We start from the raw sequence: 25500 nt of genomic DNA on the forward strand, positions 1-25500 counted from the left end.
GATACATAGTGCTTGACAAGGCTGCCTGCACGTTTGTAAATGCATTGAGGCGTTATAGAAAAAGGGTACAGCTAAATCACTCACATTTTCAAGTGCAAACTTTGTAACTGCTAACAGCACTCGAGAAGACTATCCTCCCTGGTTCTAGTACTTCATTTAAAGTCTCTGAAAAACAGCAACATTAGGAACAGGTTGATCCTTCCTCACAGCAACCACAACATTGCTACTTGAAGCTTACGCTCTTTCTGCCCTGTTTTACAAATTTCAAAGATTACTATGGAGTACAACTATAAACATATCGTTTTGGCTTAATATTCATTTCCTGAAGCCAGGTGGCCAACATCATCTACAGACCTCCGATGGGCAAACACATCTTTTTGTAAGATTAATTTATTCGAGCATAAATGCCCTCAATTAGACCTGTGTGGAGACTGTGTTGGGATTCCAAGACAGAATAGTAAATCCTAGGATTGCCTTTCCTAGAGGTAATATGCATGCATTATTGTTATGGACATTCCTAGGATTCCTTTTGGACATGTGGCATTTGCGCCCCAAGGACATTAACCCTAAAGTATATTGTCTTAAGGTGCAGGAGTGACAGAGACTATCGGCAAATACCTGGGGCCCTATGGATCAACAGAGACAGTTCGTTTATTTATTTAAGGCTCTATGCTACTCTCATGGTTTTTATTAGTATTTGGTGTTATTAAAACAGATTATACAATACAATCGTATTACAGACTTGTTCACCCTTGCACTTCCCCTTCATGCACATACATATTGGTTCTATAAAATACTTTTTTTTAGAAATGGGGTCTTTAGTTGGCAGTCAGTTTGCACCCTGTCCAAGCAGGGATCCTCACTCTAATCAGTATAAGGGAGATACTAGGATCAGATAACCCCTACTCACCCCCTTGGTAGCTTGGCATGAGCAATCAGGCTTATCTCAGAAGCATTGTGTAAAGCATTTGCACATAACACACAGTAATACAGTGAAAACACTACAAAAGGACACCGTAGCAGTTTTAGAAAAATAACCAATATTTATCTATGTAAAACAAGACTAAAACATGAGAATTCCAACATACTTTAATAAAGAAATGAATTTTGCAAGAATGAACTTGAATATACAGTTCCTTGAAGTCGTTAGCTCCGTCTGGGCCTATCACAGCATTGCGAACAATAAATCCAACAGTTCAGGCCGGCTGCGGTGTCGCGGGCCAGCTACGGTGTCAGGAAGGCCCGCAAACAGTACCTTTGGAATTGCAGGGTGTCGTGATCCTCGCGATGAGATCCAGAGAGTGGCGCCTCTGGCATCGCCCTGTCAGTTCCGGAGGTCGGTGTGGGGGCCGTTGGGCCATTAAAGTCACACGTGTTGCATATCGAACTCTGGGCTGATGAAGTCAGGATCGCTGCGTGGTTGATGTCGGTGCTGCGGTGTGAAGCTGGAAGATACGACATGGTGTGCCCACAGGTCACGGTGCAGGCAGGCACTCGGTGATGAGTCCAGCGGCATCAGTGAGACCAGGGCTGTGGTGTTAAGTGGTGCTGTGCGATGTGCGGTGTCACCAGATCACAGTGCAGGCAGCGGTGGCATTGTTGCTGAAGTGCTGTCATCGGTAGGCCCAAGTCAGTGGTGCAGCGTGGGACAGGCTCCGTGCGGCGTCCACATGTCGCGGTGCAGGCATGGACACCTTGTGACAACACTGGAGTTGATGGTGCTGGCGTCGGTGGAATGCAGCTGTGGTGCGGGATGGTGCTTCGTGTACCTCCCTAAGTTATCCAAATGCTTGCTTGCCTCACCCGTCCCCACAATCCCCTGAAGAGGTAAAGGAGGAGGTCGTCCTCATAGAGAGAGATAATATGCTCATTGCCGTCTACCGTTATGCCACTTCCTCTCTCCTTTCTCCTAAAGTCTTCCACCAGTGGCTCAATGGCTAGTGCAAAGAGTAAGGGGGACAGTGGGCAGCCCTGTCTTGTACCCCAGGAGACCTCATAAGATGGTGGTGCCAGTCTTAACTTATGCCGTTGGTCTCAAGCATCGTAAGGTCACCCATCGGATCCAGGCCTCACCCATACGCATCTGGTGCATAACCTCCATTAGGTAGTCCCATCTCACTGAGTCGAAGGCCTTTTCAAGGTTGACTGACATAAGCAGAGTCAGTAGTTTCTGGACTTCAGGATGGGAAAGAAGATGGTACAATATCCTAAGATTGAGGGATGTATTACGGAGCAGAATAAAACAATTCTGGTCCCTGTGGATCAGATCTGATATGTGAGGGAGCAATCTGGTAACAAGGACCTTGCTCAAGGTTTTAAAATCTAAATTAAGCATGGACAATGGGCAAAAGGCAGTAACCAGCGCGTCATGGTTCCTGGTCTTGGGGAGAGGAATAAGAGTTGCGCTACGAGTATTATCCGGTAGGTAGCCTGCTTTCAAGGAGTCAGTGTGTAGCGTCATTAATCTAGGGGCCAATAAGTCCACGTATGTCGCATAGAACTCTGTTGGCAGTCCATGGGGGACAGGGGTCTTCCCTGTGGCCATGTCTTTAATACCCTGCCTTATCTCAGGAGAAGTCATTGGGCCACCTATGTTCTCTCGCAGCTCACATGGTAACGTTGGGAGGGGAAGACAATCCCAGAATGTCGCCCGTGAGTTATTCTAGGATGGCTGTTGGATTGCCATAAAAGGACTCGTAGTATTGTCTAAATATAATTTCCCATAACCGATGTCAGGTTAATTATGGATGCTCCTCTCTGTTCACGTCTGATCATCCACCCTAGCAACCTTCTTGATTTGCCCTCCTCCTTATGTGTTCTTTCAACATAGTTTTTGTAATCATGGGAGCGCAATTTCTCCAAAACTGTATAGTAATGTTCCTTGGTGTCATGTAAGAGTTTATGTTGGACTGGGTCAAGCCCTAAGTTGTTTTCAGTCTTACAGTGTGTAGTGTGTGTAGTTCTGTGTTAAGGTCTCTGCTAACTCCTACAGACTGCCCCATGCACCATCCTTGGATAACCAGCTTAAAGGCCTCCCGCTCATAAAGGGTGGACAACACTGTATGCTGATTTGTGAAAAAAAAAAATACAGTGGCTGTCCGTAGCATTTCCTTATAACATGGGTCCACCAGCACCGCCGGCTGGAGACTCAATGTCAGGATTTCCAATCTATCGTCTGTCAGTCGGAGCCCCATAAGCAAGGGGCTGTGATCGGAAAATGTACGTCCTAGGTGTTCCGTAAATGTAGGCTATTGGCACAATCCCCCCGAACAGAGGATCTGATCTAGTCTAGTGTGTAGAGCATAGATGTGGGAATAGAAGGAGTAGTCCTGTTCCTCCCCAATTTGTGAATGCCGTATATCTGTTAACTCCCACTGTTGAAGGCAGCCTCTAAAACTATTTGCTATCTTACGGGTGGACGCCCCTGGCAATGGGAGGGGGGGGTGAAGCGATCTAACAGCACAATTATGGCGCAATTACAATCCCCACCCGCTATCAAATATCCATTTATCATTGGTCCGAGTGGGGTTCACAGTGTGTGCAGAAAAAGCAGTTGGTCATGGTTAGGAGCATATATGCTTCCTAGTGTCACTTCTCATCCTAAAAGCCTACCCTTAACCAGTACATACCTCCCCTCAGTATCTGTCAGCGGCTGCAAAGGCTCAAAGGGTGTCCCAGCTTTAACCCATATCAACACTCTCTGGGCATATGCAGAATAGGAGGTAGAGTATATTTGTTTGTGTCACCTACTGCATAAATGGTCCACTTTAACCCCCGTTAGGTGGGTCTCTGGCATGGCAATGTTTACCCCCTGGTATCTCAAGTATCTGTTCTCGTGACATTATGGGGGTTATTACAACTTTGGAGGAGGTGTTAATCCGTCCCAAAAGTGACGGTAAAGTGACGGATACACCACCAGCCGTATTACGAGTTCCATAGGATATAATGGACTCGTAATACGGCTAGTGGTATATCCGTCACTTTACCGTCACTTTTGGGACGGATTAACACCTCCTCCAAAGTTGTAATAACCCCCTATGGAATGTGAGGGGAATTGGATCTGCCATGAAGAGACATTGGGGGTTATTCTAACTTTGGAGGAGGTGTTAATCCGTCCCAAAAGTGACGGAAAAGTGACGGATTTACCACCAGCCGTATTACGAGTCCATTATATCCTATGGAACTCGTAATACGGCTGGTGGTATATCTGTCACTTTACCGTCACTTTTGGGACGGATTAACACTCCTCCAAAGTTAGAATAACCCCCAATGTCTCTTCATGGCAGATCCAATTCCCCTCACATTCCAGGACATACACCTCAGTTCTGAATTCGTGTTGGCCATAGTAGTATGTATGTGTAGTACTCATGGTCCCTACCGACTCCTCATCAAGAGACAATGCTCCACTCTTGAACTATTTTTCCCCGGAGACCAAAAATAATACATGCCCCAACAGTGAACTTCCCTTTCCCAGGGCCGCTCAGTAACGGCTGGCTGCCCAAACTTGTAACAACCAAGAAATAGCATTAAAATCTAGTCTCCACACAACCCTTGTCGGTGTAGGTGATGGAGTACAGGAGAGGTCAGGAGTCCATTTCGGCGGACATGTGTCAGGGTCACCTGGGGGGGGGGTGCGTGATCTGGGTCCCACTTCAGCAGGTTACGTAACCGTGGGATATCTGTTTGGAAGAATTGTCCACTTCCCAGCACCACATCCTCTTGAGGGGCAGTGCCGAGCAGAGGCAGACCCCGAAGCAGCACAGCCCCCAAGGGCTCACAAACCATTAATAGCATCCAGTTATCCAATCTTTGAGTGTTGGCTTTCAATATCAGATTAGTTCCTCCACCAGTTGAGGAGTACCTGCTGACATGTCTTCTCGCGCTAGGATTGATCCCTCAGCATCATAATCTGTCGATCTCTTGTCAGACCTCGAGTCCCGATCGGACTCCTATCCTGTTCGTGCCAGGATTTCTGTTGCTGCCTGCAGGGCTGCTGCCTGTTCTCACTCTGCCTCTGATCTAGTTGGTTTCTTAGTGGCACTCTTGTTCCAGTGCTTCCGGGACCCTTTCTTGATCCACATGTGCTCTCCCTTATGTCAGCCCAGGAGCCTGATGGGGTTAGTCCTGTTTTGTAGGTGTCTAGTCAGTTCCATGCCGCTTTGGGGTCATCACAGAAATTAGTTTTGCCATCTAGGATGATCTTCAAATTTGCTGGGAACATCAGAGAGTATTGGATCCTTTCCTCCCTGAGCGCCCATTTTACTTCCATATACGAGGTCCTTTTTGTCTGAACAACAGCAGTGTAGTCCAGGAATAGCATTCCCAATGGTATAGGGGCCATCTCTTGCCCTCTGTAGTAGAGTGTTTCTGTCTCAGAAATGAAGGAGCATTACCACCACTGGGTGGGGCAATGGCTAGAGGCTGGTGGCTGGGCTAGCACACTGTTCACCCGTTTGAGGGTGAAGAACTGTGTCAGGCGATTCAGGGCCACCTCCGTTTGCATCACTTCTCAGGGTATGCCACCATGCCCGTAGCTTCAGTGCCGTCTTGTAGACCCACTATGTGTACATTATTTTGCAGATTGCGACCTTCTGCGTCTTCAGCCCTGTATGCTAGGGTACATACTCTATCTGTTAGTGCTGCCACTTGACGCACCAGGTCTGCCTGCACCAGTTGTACCTCTCCCAGTCCTAGTTCTACTTCCTTCAACCTGTCTGCCAATTTGTGGTGTTCCGCTCTCAAAAGGCTGAGCCTCAATGATACAGTTTCAATATCTTGCTGTAGTACGGCCTTCATATTGGCAATGGCTGCTAAGATTCTGCCAAATTGTGCCTGCAGCATCAGGGCCACCTATTCTGGGTCCTCAGTGTCTCCCTTTCTGATCCGATCTGGGTCTGGTGCCACCGCCATGGCATTTGTCTGTTTGGCCTTGAGTTTCCCCATACCTACCAAGTAGTACACAGATTTGCTTGGCCTCCAATCTTGCTGGTTGGTTGCCCTGCCAAGTTGTTTTCTGGTTTACTGCTTAATACTATATGGGTGTCCTGTGGGCAACACCTCTGCTGTATATCAGTGGCCTCCCAAAGGATAACTCCTTCAGTGCCTGGCACCCAAAGGGGCTGGGGAGACTAGCCTTGCATCTAGAGGTCATGTTCTTTGTTCCCTAGGGGTCCTGGAGTTCTCACACCTCCTGAGAAAGGGTGCACTCATGGCTTTCAGCAGTAAGCCCTTGTGGGAGCATAGTAGTCCGTTTCCAGGCCAAGTCATGGGGCACCTGTTGCCACTGCTAGTATCTTCTCCGGATGTGCTGATGCTAGAGTTTGTCTCCCCAAGGCCACCCCACATTCATTTGTCTAAGCAAACCTGTAGCATTTCCCTTTAAGCCTCCACAGCGATGCAGTTCCTCCAAAGGAGACAGGGGTATTCAGTTCCAAGCATCCAACTCTGGCCACTAGGTCCAGATGGTCAGTGTTGCGGTTCCCTTAGTATTATTCTAATGCCATTTCACTCACTGGTTTCAGCAGGGCTTGGATGTGAGTTGGACTCTCTTCTCTTTTGTCTCCCTACAGCAGCAGGGACAACCATAAGTCACAGGCCAAAGTGCAGTCCGGGCCTCTAATTCCGACCTCTCTCCTTCCTGCTTCCTCTGTCTATCAGGCACTGTTCTCAGTTTGGGAGTGGTCCAAAGCAGCCGCCACACGGTGGAGCTGCGGCACTCAGCAGTTTCACCCAGTCTGCTCGCTCAGCGTTACCACAATCAAGGGAATCAGAGGGGGCGCCTGCCCTAGTGATCGGCCCTCTACGGTGTCGGCCCAGCTCTGCCTTCAATACAGGGGCTACTGGAAGTCGGCCAAGCAGGTCAGGTCGCAGCCCCGTCCAGCAAGGCCCTGACTGTTTTCCTCTTCCCTGCACTGCAGAGTCCCTCCGTTTCAGGCTCAGTAGGCACAGCAAGTGTTGTTCATGTAGGGAGGCTCCCGGGTACTGTCCTTGCTCCTACAGGCAGCGCAGTGTGTCCGCCCAGGTTGAATCCCCACCTGCCCTGGGGAACCACCACTCTTTGGCAGGGAGGTCTTAATGGTGGCTGCGGCTTGGGCCGATCTGCTTCTCTGCTTCTGATCACCGCCCCTGGCACCAATGTCTCACCCAGTGCAGCTGTGCCATAGGGTTCACCAGGGTTGCTGGGGTGCCCAGGCCCCACAGGCAGTGCTCTTCAAGGAGAAGGTCGTAGGCCGGAGAAGAGTGGTTGGACTACGCATCCGCCATGATGGCTTGCTGGCCACGCCCCCTGCTACTCTCATGGTGTTGGAGCATTTTACAGAGAACAAAGATGTCTACCCGGGGTTGGTCTTGATTAAAACATTTAAGTAATGAGTTGTTAATTCATTTGGAGTAGGGGAGACGTGGTGCAAGAGAAAAAGAAGGGTAGAGGATGAATAAAGGAAAGAGCAGGAGGGCTAATTCAAAAATAATTGTAAGACTAAGCATAAGAATAAGAGCATTTTATACATTTAGAGGCTGTTTGTAGAGAAGGAGTTTGAGTATTTTTTGAAGGTGCCAAGGCTGTCATCTTGTCTGATCTCATCTGGGTGGGAGTTTCTTAGCAATGGGAACTCTTGTTAGGTTGTTAATTTCTTGAATTCAAGGTGGAAGGCGTCTTTATTCCTCAAATGACTGGTCTCACGAGAGATGTTTAGATGAGTGAAGCTAGGTGAGTTAGTCAGGTTTCAGGGCCTTAAAAGTCATTATGGTGAGTTTGAATATAATCCTTTTCTACTGTGGTAGCCATGGGAAGTATCTCAGACCGGAGATTATGTGTTCATATTGCTTGGTGTTTGCTGTTGAATGTGCAGTGGAGTGAAGGAGGGTTTTCAGAGGCATCAGGGAGTGTTATGTGGCTTCTGTGAGTAATGCATGATTGTAATCAGTTTTAAAAATGACAATGGTTTGGATGATTGAGCAACAATTTCACTGTGTGAGAGGTGATTTGTGTCGTTTCAGAGAGAACATAGCTCTCCACATGATACCTACTCCCAGCTTTGGCTAAGAAGCCCTGCATATGCTATTGGCCCACACCCCCTAACTGTTTTTCATAGTTTTCCTATTTCCAGAGTCACCCACCCAGTAAAGACACTGCAGTGTTTTCTCTTTTGAATCTTACCATAGTGTAAGCCTAAGCCTTTACAGCGGCAATAAAAAGGTGAACATGATTGGGGACTTATCATTGGGCATAAGTCACAAAAAAAAGCTTTGGCCACCAGGTAATATACTGACTGGAGGCTCGATTTAGAACTCAATGGATGGGTTACTCCATTACAACAGTGATGGATATCCTGTCTGCAAAAATCTAAATCCCATTATATTCTATGGAATTTAGATTTTTGGGTGACAGGATATCCATAACCGGATAGATCACATAACATGTACACCAAGTTCTAAATCAGACCTTAAGTAGTGATCACAAATAGCTCTCTGAATGTATTTATAAACATCTTGTGAGGTTTAGTCCTGATGCCAATCGCACCTTAGGTATACATGAAATCAGTGGATGTTATGGTTTTGATCATTGTTCAGGGAGGACAATCTGAAATCTTAAGAAATTGTCTTTCTTACTGCATTTGACAAAATACAGCCCTCATTTCAGCTTGTGGCCGTCTTCCTTTAAAAACTCACTATAAAATGACTTGGAACCTAAATTTAATGGTCTTTAGGTCTTCTTTCAACTACAATAGCTTTATACTTTTACTGATGTATGAGTAGATAGAGAACATATGATATTGGTAACTATAGCAATGTTGTTCTATTTTAAGAAGTGTGCAGTGGTAGGATGGGAATTTACTTTGCTCACTGGACCTTGCATCTGCTGAGAACAAACAATGACTGTAGGAAGCTGGCCTGGTGTGTGGTAGGTACCTATGGTACTTACAGCTTATACCAGGTCCAGGTATCCCCTCTTAGTGAGGTGTAGGCAGTGTCTAGAAGCCAGGTTCTCTAGAGTTAGCTGTGGATGACCAGCCAAGGCTTATCTAGGAGACATGCAGAGCTCATGCAGTCCCACTGTAGTCACACAGTACTTACACACATGAAAGAAAACACTCAGTTGTACAAAAATAAAGGTACTTTATTTTAGGCACAAATCACCACAAAATACTAGACAGGTGACCCACCTTTAGGAGGTAAGTAATACACTAAATATATTCACTAGCAATCAGAAATAGGCATAGAAAAAGTTAGAAAACAGTGCAAACAGTAATAACCAGTAGTGACCATAGGGGGAACACAAACCGTATACTAAAAAAAAGGAATGCGAACAAGGTACCCCCAACTAGGTAAGATGTGTAGAGGGAAGCTGGGAGTACTAGAGAACCACAAAAGTAAGTAACACAGTACCCCCCAGTGACCAGGAATGCAGGAGTAAAACACTGGATTTTTCCCAAACCACCCAAAGGGAGGAAAAGAAGAAATAGAAGACACCCAGAGAACATTGCAAGAAAACCAGCAGTAGATCCTGAATAAAGAAGAGATGTGGAGAGAGGGGACCAAGTCCAAGAGACACAGTGAAGTCCAGGAGGAGGAGATACTACCCACCCAGCTGTGGATGCAGGAGTTGGTCGACAGTACTGAAGAACAGGTCAGCACTGCAGCCCAGGAGCCGGAGAAGAGTTCCAGATGGATGCAGAAGATGTCCCACACCGGAAGGAAGATTGCAGACGGGTGTTGGTGAAGGACTTCTACCAACAAGCATTGGCAAAGGCAAACTTATGGTTAGTGGAAAAGAGGTAATGCCGGGGACCAGCAAGGCCCAGGAGGACTCAACCCATGAGGGAGAGTCACAGTGGATCCTCAGAATCACAGTGAGTCCACAGGAGCAGAGGCAGCACCCACAGCAGTCCCACAGGATTGGGACACAGGAGTCGCTGAAGGAGCCCCCTCAGCACTACAGAAGTGGATCCCACGCCGCAGGAGAACCATGCAGGAGGCTTTGCTTTGCAGTATGGCGTGCTGGGGGCTAGAGCTACACATTGCATGAAGATCCCTTGGAGGAGGTGCAAACAAGCCTTGGCAGCTGCAAGAGACACAGTGCACGGGGGTACTGTCCTGCGTGGGAAGGCAAAGGCTTACCTCCACCAAAATTGAACAGCTGGCAAAGAGGACCAGGAGGACTACTCCGGACTACCACCCATGATGCATGATCCATGCAGCTCAGCAGGAGAGGGGATCCACACAGTCAGTCATCGCCTGTTGCAAGTGCCTGCGGTTGCAGGGAAGTGACTCCTTCACTCCAAGGGAAATTCCTTCTTCTTCTTGCAGGCTGAAGAGTTGCAGTCTTCTGAGGATGCACAGTGAGGAATTTGTTGCAAAGATGACAGAAGCCCTGGAAACAATGTTGCTGAAAAGTCCTTTCTTCTTGGAAGCAGCTTGTCAGGTTCTTTAGGTTCTAGTAGTAGTTCTGGAGGCCAGAAGTCGAAGTACAGGTTGCAGAGGAGTCCTGCTGAAATCTTGCAAGCCAAATCTGAGGACCCACCCAAGAGAGAGAGACCCTAAATAGCCTTGAAAGGGGGATTGGTCACCTAACAAGGTAAGCACCTATCAGGAGGGGGCTCTGACATCACCTGCCTGGCCTGGCCACTCAGATGCTCTCAGAGTTCCCTGCCAACCTTAGAATCAAGACGGCTGAACCCAGGGACCCTCTGGAGGAGCTCTGGGCACCACCCCTGGGTTGGTGATGGATAGGGGAGTGGTCACTCCTCTTTCCATTGTCTAGTTTTGTGCCAGAGCAGGGAGTGGGGGTCCCATAACCGGTGTGGACTGATTTATGCATGGAAGGCACCAAATGTACCCTTCAAAGCAAACCAGTGGCTTGGGAGGCGACCCCTCCCAAGCAAGTCACACCTCTTTCCAAAGGGAGAGGGTGTTATCTCCATCTCCCAAGGGAAATCCTTTGTTCTGCCTTCCTGGGCTTGATCAGATCAAGTAGCAGAAGAGCAGAAACCTATCTGAGGGGTGGCATCAGCTGGGCTGCCCGGAAAACCCTGTAAGACTGGTGGTAGCACCTCTAAGGAGCCCCCAAAGTGCATGGAATCATACTTCCACCAATACTTAGTATTGAGGTATGATTCCGACATGTTTGATACCAAAAATGCCCAGGTTCGGAGTTACCATTATGTAGCTGGACACAAGTTGTGACCTATGTCCAGTACACATATAAAATAGCATCCCCACACTCACGAAGTCCAGGGGTGCCCTCACACACAGATACCTGCACCATGCCCTCTAGGCTGAGAGGACATTCCCATGGGGTGACTTACAGTGACCTGGTGTAGTGGCCTGTAGTGAAACCAGATGCGAGCACCCGGTTCACGCCAATGCCCTGGGTACCTAGGAACCATACACTAGGGACCTACATGGGGGGACCAGTATGCTAATTGTGGGAAGAAAAGGTACAATTTAGAGTAGAGAGCAAAACTACTGGGGTCCTGGTTAGCAGGAACCCAGTAGACACAGTCAAACACACTTACAACAAGCAGAAAATTGGGGTAACCATGCCAAGACAGAGGGCACTTTCCTACAATGCCCTATTGTGATTCCTGACAATTGAAATGTAAATTTGCATCCTATTCCACAGAATTCTACTCTAGAGATGCTGTCTTTTGAATAAAGAATTTTTTTATTTGTTTAGTGTTTGCAGACATTGCCATTCCTTGATGTTGCAAGTTGATTAGTCTCTCTAAGCATATTTGCAGAGCACAGTTTGCACAGGCAAACACATCTTAAGGGGTCAACAATACTTAGAAAAAAGTGGTTGTTCTGTAAATTAAATGTGTTAACCTGTACTGTTTTGTGGTCGCTGTAGCAGAAGATGACAGTGAAACGAAGAAGCTGAAAGGTGCTGGAAACAAAGTGTTGCAGATCCCAGTTTCCCGTGTGCTTGCAGATTCTGGTGTCCCGCCATCAAGGGGCTCAGAGGCAAGAAGTATATCCTTTGGATCTCATTTTACTCCAACTCAGGTAAATAAAAGGATACAAACATTTGCTGTTGGATTTTATGCTATTATGTGTTGCTTTTGTTGTACATTGGATCCTAAGTGTAAGGCGCAAGACTACGTCTCAGATGCTGAGCCCCTACTCTGGATGGGATGAGTGAATTACCAACTTGAATATATAATCACAAGTTGGAAAGGGTAAGACATATCTACCTTCCCAAGAAATGATTAGATTTCTCCCATTGCAACAAAACAACTGCAGGTAACAAAAACAAAATTCGGTTTTGCCCAGGGTTACCCATAATGCAAAAGGATATGGGCTTTATGAGATCTGTGACCTTCAAAAGCAGCTTATTTTGGAGATGGAAGAAATACAACTTTGTACAATATTATCAACAGGAGTGGGTTTGGATAAAAGATAGAAATATGTGTTCGATGGCACGTGTGGCTGTAGATACACATGCTGTGCATAAGCTCGCCATCTAGAGTTGGGTTCGGAATGCTACTACTTGTTTTTCTTCGAAGAATGTTTTCAAGTCACGGGATTGAGTTCCCTCTCCTGTCAGTGATAGTGCACATGGGTACTGAGTCCTTTGTTAGGTTGTTTTTCTCCTCCGTCAGGTTCGGCGTGTGTTCCTCTCACTCCGAGTTCTCAGCTCCATACAGTCCTAAACCAGTTTTCTCTACGTCTCCCTTTCTGCGACAGTATTGTTTTCTACCATGTTTTTATCTCATACTGTAACCTCGGTTCGATTTTCACTCTAGAAACTGACCCCTCACCCTTTGGGGCATTCCCACCCCTTTTTAGGCCTACATCCTACACTACACTTCTGCCTGTGCTGTAGACATGATGGATTGGACTCCATTTCATTTTTGCCCTCAATGTCATTCCAAGTTCTCACACACTAATCAACACCAGGTGCGTAATTTATGTCTCTTTCCTGACCACATTGAGGAAACCTGTGACGCCTGTCGATCTTTTGATCAAAAAAGATGCTACAGGAAAGAAGAGCTTGGCATCCCTGAGTCAAGATGACAACCCAGATATTTTCGGGGAGGATCATGCTCATGAGGAACCACAGGAAGAGGAGACCTTTTCAATCCAAGACTCAGACGTTCAGTTTGACATCAAGGGCCAAGAGTTGCAGTCGGCGCAGAACATGAGTACTAAGGTCCCCGCACCCAGGACTGTAAAAATCACATCTAAAGGGGTCACTGGTCCGCCACTGCCTTCCGGCCATGGTTGGAGCCGAGAAACTGTTTCGGATGCCCCGCCTTTCCGCTCGGCACAGAAAAAAGCCAAAGTTAAATATTCAGCAGTGACCTCAGGGCCTACAAGCACCACCTCAGCACTGAATCACCCAACTCAACACCCTGCTTCGGTGCCAACCACTTTGGTACAACCAAAAGAGTGGCCTTCACTGTTTCAGTGCCAACACCATCACCCTGAACAATAACTTCGGAGCTTAAAAAATTAAAAAATACTATTTCCACTCCTGCAGATTCTGGACAGTCTTCCACCACTCTTTCACAGGTGGAACCAATTTTAGAAGTCATGGACGCTCATCAACACCAAATTTGTATTCAAGAGGGAACAGGTCATATTCTAGCGACACCCCCTGTCCTATAAAAGGGAAATTGGCTTTTCAGGAGGTGCTTGATACCTCTTTGCCGCCAAAGAAGGCTAGCTAACATAAAACACCACCTTTTCCACAGCCTTCTCCTCAGTCCACCCCACCTAATTCTCATCTCCTTCACCTCCAGCAACCACAGGGTTTGCACCACCAAATTCACCTATGCAGAGACACAGGATTTAGGACATACCCTAGATGACCAGGATCCCTGAGACGAATATGATCCAGATCCTATTACACCTAATGATCCGGATCTCTACCCAGCTGGACCATCATCACCTAAAGATTCCACCTCATGTCAGCAAGTCATAGCTAGGGCAGCTGCATTTCATAAGGTAACAATGCACACAGATCCTATTGAAGAAGACTTTATGTCCGACACCCTGCCACAACACATAAAGAAAGTGAATTCCTACAAGTGCTGCAAAGCATGCTTCGGCATGCTGATGAGATCTTCAAGGAGCCAGTGCGAGCATGAGTTATTACTCCCTGAGTTGATAAAAAATATAAGGCTGCATCCACTGATCCTTTAATTTTAAAGGCGCAAAACTCCTCCAGACTTTATTGTTGCATCAACTGCACACAAAAGAGCAAATAGCCAATCTACAGGGGACACTCCCTCTCCTGATACAGAAAGCAAAAAGTTAGATGCTGAAGGCAAAAGGTTCACAGCTCAAGGATCCAACCAATGGCTCATTGCAAACGCACAGGCTTTACATGCACGCTATGACAGGGCGCACAGGGATGCCATTGAAGAGCTCATTCAGTATCTCCCTCAAGAGCATCAAAAAAGGGATTGTGAAATTGTGGCAGAAGGGAAGACTATCACAAACAATTCCATCAGGTGCACCTTAGATGCTGCTGATACAGCGGCACACAGCATTAATACTAGCATCATTATTAGACACAATGCTTGGCTTAGATGCTCTCGATTTGAGCCAGAGATTCAGCAGGCAGTTTTAATCATGCCCTTCGCTAAGGAGCATCTTATCTGTACAGAAGTCGATACAGCTTTAGAAAAACTAAAAAAGATAACAAAACCGCAAAAGCAATGGGGGCCTTTCACGCCTCAATACAACATTTCAATTTTCGACGCCCAGATTTTGCAAGAGGGTTTAGGTCATTCTTTACGGACCAGTCTACCACACAAGTAAAGACTGCCTCTATGTCCTACACAAGAGGATTTTATAGACGTTCCTACAGAGGGAACAATAATAAAGGCAGAGGAAAGGCATGTAATTCTAGAGGCTTCATCTCCACTGCCAAACAATGACTGTCTCCACCTTTCATTGCCACACACCACTTCTGTAGGGGGAAAACTTCAAACTTTTTACCCACTGTGGTCAGATACCACCACCGACCAGTGGGTTCTTTCAGTTAACCAAAATGGTTACTGTCTAGAACTAATTTCCACCTCAATAAATATACCCCATCGCACTCACAGACTTTCACAAGAACATCTCACTTTTCACATAGAGGAAGTACAAACTCTTCTCTTCAAAGGGGCCATAGAGCCAGCCCCATTAAAACATCAAGCTTCGGGTGTATACTCCCTGTACTTTCTTATACCCCAAAAAGACGGTTCACTCAGGCCATTCTAGATCTCAGACTGTTATACCATTACATTCTAGTAGAGCATTTTCATATGGTCACTCTTCAAGATGTCAATCCCCTTCTCCAACAAGGCAACTTTATGACAAAATAAAGAGATAAAAAAAGATTCTTACTTTCACATTCCAATTCATCCAGCACACCACAAATACCTCAGATTTGTGGTGGCCGGAAAACATTACCAGTTCAAGGTCTTACCCTTTGGGGTCACAACCGCTCCCAGAGTGTTCACCAAGTGTCTCGCAGTCGTTTCTGCACACCTCAGGAGACAATACATTAATGTCTTCCATTACTTTGACGACTGGCTCATCACAGCCAGCAACTTACAACAATGTCAACATCGCACTGAACTCACAATCAACCTCCTACACACTCTAGGATTCCCAATCAATTATCTCAAATCTCATCTCCAACTGCTTCAGCTACAAGCTTATCTAGGCGCGGTTCTCAATACACAATTAGGGATAGCATTACCCAGCTCAGAAGTGTTCAAACTTTTCACTCATTAATTTCTCAGTTAAAAAAAACCATTCATACACAGTAAGGTCTTTCATGCGCCTACTAGGGATGATGGAATCCTGTATCGCATCGTACCTCACTCCAGACTTCACATGCGTTCCAGTGTCTCTCTCGTCAATAGTCTGAGGCACAGAGTCAACTGGAAGATCTAGTGTTGTTGGACTGCCAACCTAATCACTCTCTGCAATGGTGGAATACCACAAACCTTATGAAAGGGTGGCCCTTTTTTAATCTTGTGCTTCGGATCATTCTCACTACAGACGCATCACAGAAAGGTTGGGGAGCTCATCTTCACAACCTCACAGTGCAAGGCCTATGGAATATCACTCAACAGTCCTTACACATCAGTCACCTAGAATTCCACTCAGTCTTCCTAGCAATGAAGGAGTTCCTTCCACACTTGCAATACAAAGTAGTACTAGTACATACAGACAACATGACTGCCATGTACTATCTTCACAAACAAGGGGAAACACGTTCATCTTAACTGTCACATCTTGCACAGACAATATGGAAATGGACAATTCATCACAACATTCACATAGTGGCACAGTATCTCCCAGGAAAGGACAATCAGTTTGCAGACTGGGAACTCCACCCGCAAGTCCTCCAACAGTTCTTTCTGAAGTGGGGAACACCTCAAATAGACCTATTTGCCACCGCACAAAACTTTGCATCCAGGTACCCTCACCCTCAGTCCAAAGGCAATGCTCTATTGATGAGTTGGTCAGGGATCTTTGCTTACGCTTCTCCGCTTCTCCCACTCATTCCTTTTCTAGTATAGAAACTCAAACAATCTTCCCTTACCATGATAGTTGTAGCTCCTACGTGGGCACATCAGCCGTGGATCACAACACTTCTGGATCTCTCACTAGTTCCACACCAGAAACTCCCCAACAGGCCAGACCTTCTAACACAGAATCAAGGACAAATAAGACATCCAGACCCCAAGTCACTCAACCTAGCAATATGGCTTCTGAGGGCATAGAATTTTGTTATTTACAACTACCACAAGAATGTATGGACTTTCTTAAAGAAGCACGTAGACCCACAACTAGAAACTGTTGTGAAGCAAAGTGGAAATTCTTTGTCTGCCAACCAAAAAACATTGACCCTCTCAAGCCAACGGTGCAACAGATTGTTACTTACTGCATTTACAAAAGCTAATTTAGCTTACACTTCCATTCAACTTCATCTAGCAGCTATAGCTGCATATCTTTCAAAATAGACAGCATACTTCATAATTTAGGGTTCCAGTCATTAACACATTTATGGAAGGACTTAAAAGAGTCATTCCACCAAGGGTGCCTCTGGCACCATCCTAGAACCTTAATATTGTTCTCACAAGGATCATGGGCCCCGCTTTTGAGCCACTACATTCTTGTCCTTTACAGTTCCTATTATGGAAGGTAGCTTTTCTGGTGGCTGTCACTTTACTTAGACATGCCAGTGAGCTCCAGGCTTTAACTCTCGAAGAACGTATCTTCGAGATTCACAAAGAAAAAGTAGTTCTTTGAACAAATCCAACATTCCTTCCAGAGCTAGTTTCCCAGTTTAATATCAATCAATCAACAGAACTTTCAGTTTTCCATCCCCGACTGGACTCTGGCAAAAAAGGGCTCTACACACTCTTGATGTTAAAAGGGTTCTTATGACTGAACCAAACAGTTCAGGAAAACTAAACAACTTTTTTGTGTCCTTTTCAATGTCCCACAAAGGAAATCATATATAAAAAGCTAGTATCGCTGGGTGGTTAGTCAAATGCATTCAAACTTGCTGTGCTAAAGCAAAGTGAAACTTACCTCCTACAACTAGAGCACATTCCACTAGGAAGAAAGGTGCTTCAATGGCTTTCAAAGGAAACATACCTATAGCAGATATTTGTAAAGCAGCTTCATGGTCTACGCCACATACCTTTACAAAACACTATTGTGTAGATGTACTAACAAGGCAACAAGCTAATGTTGCCCAAGCAATACTTAGGACACTTTTCCAAACAATTGCAACTCCTGTGCGCTAGCCACTGCTTTATGAAGGGACTGCTTTTCAGTCTATGCACAGTATGTGTATCTACAGCCACACATGCCATCAAACGGAAAATGTTACTTACTAGTAGACATCTGTTCGTGGCATCTAGTGCTGTAGATTCATGGCTCATGGCCTATTTAAGGATGGCTGCAACATGGATGCACAGCGGACAAGCGCAGCAGGTGCACCACTGGCACACCACAGGCAAGTCCACCTACACTCATGCTCAGATCAGTGCCAGGGATGTGGCCCAATTTACTGTTGAACCTGATGAAAAGGTAAACAGAGATCTGATTCTATCTTTTGTAACTCCCCACTGAGAAACACTAATATTATAATTTGGAATCAATGCCTTGTAAAGATCCAACATAGGGATCCTGATACCCCTTCTACCTTGGGCAGTTATACTGGTAGGGACCCCAATACAGCTGTGCATCACTGTCATCTAACCTTACGTGTGGAACAAACAGACTATCTCACTTAATGCCTGCTCCATGGTGAACGTTGGCCTGGAGGTACAGAGTCTCCTCAGTGATTTAAATCTAGATATATCTTTAATTACTGAGATATGGCTCAAAGACGTCTCAGCCCTGATGTTGCTTTGGCAATCCCTCCTGGCTGTTATCTGAAGCTTATAAACCGCACAACTTATCTTGGTGGTGATATAGCAGCCATTTACAAAGACAAACTATCAGTCTCTATTTGGACTCTTAATCCGCTATCATACGGAATTTCTGCCATTCACTCTCACTATGAATTCTAACTGTTTGGATAAAGTTCTACTACTTTATAGACCTCCTGTTCCTGTAAAGATTTTAATTTCCTCCGTACAGGATATTATCTCTATGGCCCATCTCAGCACCAACAATTTAATCATTCTTTCTGGGTGACTTCAACCTTCATGTTGATGAGGTTCAGGACAAAGCAGGCGCTGAAATTCTCAATGTGTGTTTTGTTTTGCCTTATTCCAGCAAGTACATGGGGCCGCTCCTGCACACTTGACCACATATATTCTAGACATATCCTCATAGATCCCTCCTTTGTTACTGGAGTATACTTAAACTGACCATAAGGCTATTTTTTTGTACTATCAATCCGACCAATCACTCTAAAAGTAGTAGTAATGTACCCTTCAAGTTATTTCATTGTTTGTGGACTAAACTGGTTTACAGTCATCTTAAACAGTACTCAACCCAGTCTTCATAAGAATATTTATATTTCTATTGATCATTTTAATAATTGGATTACGTCCGCCCTCTGTGCCATCCTTCCTTTAAAAGCCTCTTCTTCACACAATTCTTCACCATTTGCTCCTTGGTATACAGAATAAATTACCATGGCAAAAATGAGGTGCAAAAATTTGAAAGGTCATGGCGGTGTAAATAAGCTATATAGACTATAAAACAATTTGCAAATAAGAAAAGTAAATATATAATGGTAGGACAAAGTATTATCATGATACTATCTTAACTAGAAAAAACTCTACACAAGAAATGTTCTCAATTTACAATTCTTTATTCATCTGGAAGCAACTGCTTCTTCCATCCGTCCCTTGCAGAAGCTTTGCTCTGATATAGCAGGTTTCTTTCAAGATAAGATTGTACAACTTTTGAGCATTTTTGTAGTAGACAACAACAATGTTTATCTGCTCACTTGATTCTGTGACCCTTTCCATCATAGATCCCCCATTGCACTGATCAAATGTAATCCTTGTGAGACACAAAACTATCCTGTCTAAATTAAACTGAATGTTCAATGGCATGTGTGGCTGTAGATACACATGCTCTGCATGCTCCTGCCATCTAGTGTTGGGTCCGCAGTGGTGCAAGTTGTTTTTCTTCGAAGAAGTGTTTTTAGTCATGGGATTGAGTGACTCCTCCTCATGGTGGTAGTGCGCATGGGCTTGACTCCTTTGTTAAATTGTTTTGTCTCCGCCGTCGGGTTCATATGTGTGTGCCTTCACTGAGTCTTGCGACTCGCTCCAGTTTGAAATCTTTCTTATCTTCTTTGACGGTATTATTTACACTTGTGTCTTTCCATCTAAGCGCTCATCTCGATTCGTCAGTCTAGGCACTGACCAAGCACTCTTTGTGGCGACCTCGCCCGGCTTGGGCCTACCTTACCACATGCTCTGAACGGTATGCCAACCTCATGGAACAAACGCCATTTTGTTTGTGTCCTTGGGCCATGTAAATTTCCCCACACCAGTCAACATCTGGTGTGTAATTTTTGCCTCTCCACTGATCACTGGAGGCTACTTGTGAAGTCTGCAGATCTTCAGGTCGAAGAAAACATTTTGCTGTCAAAGGACACGTCGAATAGAAATGGCGCACAAGGGTCCGGGCGATACCCCGAACATCTTTGCCTAGAAGTAGAGGCCCTTTCCATCCAGGACTTTTCAGACTCAGGCATCCAGATGGACATCGAAAGCCACAAGATAACATCGGCACAACCCGTGAGTACTGTGGACCCTCCTACCCACCCCAAGACTCAAAAGAGGCCACTTCTAGGGGTCAGAGGTCACCGGTCCGCTACTGCCACCAGGCCATGGTCATAACTGAAAATATGTTTTGTCTGCCCCGCCTTCTGGCCCAGTTCCGAAAACAGCCAGGCAGTTGTCTTTGGCATTAGCCTGTGGCACTTAGGACAGAGACATCGTCTCAATTTCGGTTCGAACCTCGGTTCCTAGCTGACTGCCCACAGCCTCCATGTTGGTGTTGACGAAATCGCTCCAACCAAAACCTTTGGTGCCGAAACCCAAGGAACCAAAAACTTCGGAACACAGAGACTGTAGTCACTCTTCTGCTACTCCTTCTCCTGTGGAGCCTATACTGGAGACTATGAACGCTCTTTTTGGCCGCCTCCATATTCAAGATGGTACAGGACGCATTGTTGCTTCTTCTCTTATATTGTTAAATAGGAAGCTGTCCTTTCAGGAAGCCTTGGAAATGCCTATACCTCAAAAGAGAACTAAGGACATGGCCACCAGCCCATCTTGCAGGTCTTCTTATCCTCCTCCTGCTCCTCCTTTCTCCTCCTGCTCCCCCAACACCCCCTCCTTGTCCTCTACCTACCTCCCCTCCTCATTCTCCTGTCTCACCTACACCAGGCGATTACACCCCTCAGGGATCTCCATTATTTTCTGGGGAAGATTTGGGTGGGCCACAACATGACCCAGATCCCTGAGTCACTTATGATCCTGATCTCATCCTTTCCAATGATCCAAACCTGTACCCCGCATACCCCTCACCACCAGAGAACACTACTCCCTACCAACAAGTATTTCACAATGTAGAGTAACACAGGGACCCCATCGAACAGGACTTCCTGTTGACACACTCAAAACAGGGATATTTAGTTCCTCACTGTGCTCCCAGGCATGCTGCATCATGCTGATGAAATTCTAAGGAGCCCGTCCTCTCTAGGGTTATCACTCCTAGAGTCAACAAAGCATATAAGCCGGCTCCCTCTGACCTAGTATATATTAGGTCTCAGGTCCCTCTCGCCTCCATTGTCACCACCAAAGCATAAAAGCATGCCAATAGCCAGGCCACTGGGGACTCCCATCCTCCTGAGAAAGAGAGCTAGAAAATCAATGCTGCAGGCAAAAGAGTTGCTGCGCATGCAGCCAACCGTTAGCTTATTGCCAAATCCCAGGCATTGCTAGCCAGATACATCGGGCTCATTGGGATGAAATGGAGGTGCTCCTCCAGTCTTCATCAGATGAGCACCTGAAGAGAGTGCAACAAATAGTTGCGAGGGGCAAACAATTTCTAATAATTTCATCCTTTGTGCAATGGTCATCATAGATACAGCTGCATGCGGCATTAACAGAAGTGTCCTCCTTAGCAGGCATGTTTGGCTCCACTCGTCTGGTTTCAAACCGAAGTTCAGCAAGCGGTTTTTAACATGCCCTTTGACAAAGAGCATCATTTTGGCTCTCAATTGGATACCACCCTTGAGAGCTAAAGAAGGATACAGATACGGCAAAGGCCATGGGTGCCCTCCAATCCCCCACACAGAGGGGCACTTTTCGTCACCTCAATTTCAGAGGCTCCTATAAATCCACATCCTCTGAGGCGTCCATTTCACAATCCAGACAGCCTCAAGTTTCCAATTCTAGGGATTTCTACAGGGGTTCATACAGAGGCAACAACAATAAGGGGTGAGGTAAGAGCACCGCCTCCCGAGGCTCTTCCTCCACTGCAAAGCAATGACTGCCTCCGTATTCCCCCGCTCTCTCCACACCTGTCAGGGGATGGCTCCAAAACGTTCATTCAGAATGGGTCAACGGCACCATGGACCGATGGGTCCTTTCCATTATCCAACATGTTTGTTGTCTGGAGCTCATTACCACTCCTCCAGATATTCCCCCTCCCACTCTCAGGCTATCCCACGAGCACCTCACTCTTCTCAAACAAGAAGTTCAATCCCTTCTTCCCAAAGGGGCCATCAAGCCTGTTCCCTTAAAACACTAGGTATCAGGGGTATATTCCCTATACTTCCTCGTTCACAAAAAGGACAGCTCTCTCAGGCCTAGCCTCAACCTCAGACCACTAAACCAATACATCCTGTCAGAACACTTTCACATGGTTACTCTTCAGGATGTTATTCCACTTCTGAAACAAGGTAACTTTATGACAGCTCTAGATCTAAAGGATGCCTACTTTCATATTCCCATCTACCCTGCACACTGAAAATACCTAAGGTTTGTTATTGCAGGCAAGCATTCTCTAAACAAACGTGTCTCTCTCCTATATATTTCACATACAAACAATTACCCACAAGTATCACACAGAGTAAACTAATACAAAGTTTATTCTAAATCAAAAATAATGCAAATACCATATAATATAGAAATCTTGTCATAACTCACATAAAGATACTAAGACAAACAATTGATAATCAACACCATACCTCACACAAACCACATTCATACAAGGACAACAAAACGGATATCAAAAAACAAATTAAATTCACAGATACACTGAAAAATACCAAAAATTGCTCTTTATTTTTTTATCTACACTAATCTCAAATACGTACAAACAGTTCATCATATATAAACAAAAGAATCAAAACGATGAATACTTTAGAACAGCCTCAGACTTCATACTCATATTCTTCGGGCCGGCCACGGCGTAGCCAAACTGAATTTGTACTAGCACGTATTGGTTGGCCTCCCTTGATGTTCCTTATTTAGAATTCATTAATTAGCCAACAGATAAAACACTATCCTTGCTGTCCCATACTGAAAATCCTTTGGTCAGCCATAGAAAAAGATGCAATACTGAAAGTCCTTTGGTCAGCCACACAATATGTCCAGTGTCCCTCACATATGATGGTAACTCTGCCACCAAAGGGTTCAAAAAGCTGTCTACATATTTAGAGAGCGGCTCAATGGCTGAGCCAATCATGGATACTATTGGTCGAAGTGGGGGATCAACCAAGTCTTTATGCATTTTAGGTAAGCCATATATTACTGGAAATCGCGTATTTTCAAGAGTGAGAAATTCAAACGCTTTTTCACAGATCACCTCATGTTGTAATGCTAGCTGGTTCCTTTCTCTGATCTTATTCTGAATCCTTTATTCCGGATTAAATTATATTTTTTTATAGAATTCCTCACATTGTAGCATATTATACATTTTGGTGGTATATTGGTGGGAATCAAACACCACAATTCCTCCTCCTTTATCACAAGGCTTGATCACAATCTGTTTATTGTTTTGTAAAGTCTTAAGAGCAATTCTCTCATCTCTGTGTAGGTTCTGTCGTGGTTTGGGTATAAACCTACATGCTTGAGTTAGTTTCTTAAGGACCACCTTCTCAAAAATAAGAACTTCAGGTTCTAACATATCTGTCCCCATGGTGAATTGCGAGACTGGTCGAAGTCCAGATTTATTCCTCTCTTCTTGGGAAGAGGGTTCATTTCCCAAATTTGGTTTTGAGTCTAATCCTTCTAAAAAAACATGTATATCTTTAAACATTTCAAACTTGTTTACATGTGCACATGGCACAAAAGACAAACATTTAGAGAGTACCTTTTCCATAGAGTGATCAAGACGGACTTTGCTTAGGTTAAAAATAGATATGTCCACTAATCCCTCCAGTACTGGTTTCTTCTTGTTTGCAAAAACTGGTCTGGTTGTTCCGATCCTGCAAATCTGCTGTTCCTGTAGTACCGGGATCTAGCTCTTTGATGGTGCCTTCTGTTGCCTAAAAAATGAGTATTCGAGAAGGTTTGATCTCCCTGGTTCCGTCTATTCCCAAAGGCATCGAACTGATATGAGCTACCCTCACCCTCTGACTCGGAGGTATCCGAGAAGGTCACAATTTTTCTCGATGTCCAATCCGCTTTGTCTTGGAAGGTCTGATTGGGCTGTTTATAGAAATTCTCTGATAGAAAAGGATAAGTTCTCTCTACGGTAAAATACTGAATATCCTTCTTTAACCAGTTTAGAGTCCTGTCCTGCCTTTCGGGGTCACTACCTCACCACAAAGTGTTTAGCAGTAGTTGCCGCACACCTCAGAAGACAAAATATGTTCCCTTAGTAGACGACTAGCTTAACAAAGCCAGCACCTTACGACAGTGTCAGTATCACACCTAATTGACAGTGGATATCCTTCACACACTGGGCTTCACACTCAACTTTTCTAAATCCCACCTCCAACCCCTTCAGATACAGCCTTATCTAGGAGCTATTCTTAGTACAGAGTTGGGGCTAGCATACCTCAACCCGGCCCGCATTCAAACTTTTTAGTCTCTTCTCCCCCATTTTCAGGAGAATCGCATATATACAGTCAAGACTATGATGCACCTGTTAGGAATTATGTTATCCTGCACTGTCATTGTTCCCCATGCCAGACTGCACATGTATTCGCCACATCAGTGTCTTAGTCACAGGGTCACCTGGAAGATCTAGTGTTGTCAGACCGCCATACTCACCACTCATTGCAATGGTGGAACGCCACCAACCTGTTGAAAGGGCAGACTTTTCTGGACCCTGTGCCACAGGTCATACTGACCACAGATGCATCACTGATGGGTGAGGGTGCTCACCTTCAAGACCTTACAGTACAGGGCCTCTAGGATCACCAATCCCTACATATCAGATACCTTTAGCTTTAGGCAGTGTTTCTAGCCCTATTAGCATTTCTTCCCTTAACTCACAAGGTTGTCTTAGTTGGCACGGACAACATTACAACTATATATTAGCTACAGAAACAGGGGGAGACACAGTCGTCCCAACTATCACAACTCTCTCAGACAATACGGAAGTGGGCTCTCCACCACCACATTCACGTGGTGGCAGAGTATCTCCCAGGGATGGACAACAACTTTGCAGACCTGCTCAGCAGGATGCAGCAATAGGTCCACAAATGGGAACTCCACCCACAAGTCCTTCAAACATACTTTGCAAAGTGGGGAACTCCTCAGATAGAACTTTTCGCCATAGTAGAAAATGTAAGATTCCCAAGCTTTGCTTCCAGGTATGCACACCCTCTATCCAAGGGCAACACTCTGTGTATGAATTGGTCAGGGATATTTGCTTATGCTTTTCCATCCCTCCCTCTCATTCCTTTTCTGGTTCCGAGGATCAGGCAAGCCTCTCTCACCATGATCCTTGTAGCTCCCTTGTGGCATCAACCATGGTTCACCACACTTCTGGACCTATCGGTAGTTCTCCACAAGAAGCTTCCCAACACACTGGACCTTCTCACTC

The 25500-nt window shown here is 45.5% G+C and overlaps 1 protein-coding gene across 4 annotated transcripts in view; it reads left to right on the top strand.

The window, feature by feature from the left end:
* Window positions 1–25500, top strand: part of FAM149A (family with sequence similarity 149 member A) — a 348769-nt gene that overhangs the window by 282378 nt on the left and 40891 nt on the right. For 2 of the 4 annotated variants that reach the window (XM_069200080.1, XM_069200098.1), the window contains exon 8: window positions 11852–12006. In XM_069200080.1, the coding sequence (XP_069056181.1) occupies window positions 11852–12006 (155 nt within the window). The remainder of the gene's footprint in view (window positions 1–11851; window positions 12007–25500) is intronic. The other 2 variants (XM_069200089.1, XM_069200105.1) reach the window with 1 other exon arrangement.

This window comes from Pleurodeles waltl, chromosome 1_2 (genome assembly GCF_031143425.1).
Source record: "Pleurodeles waltl isolate 20211129_DDA chromosome 1_2, aPleWal1.hap1.20221129, whole genome shotgun sequence".
NCBI classification, from domain to species: Eukaryota; Metazoa; Chordata; class Amphibia; order Caudata; family Salamandridae; genus Pleurodeles; species Pleurodeles waltl.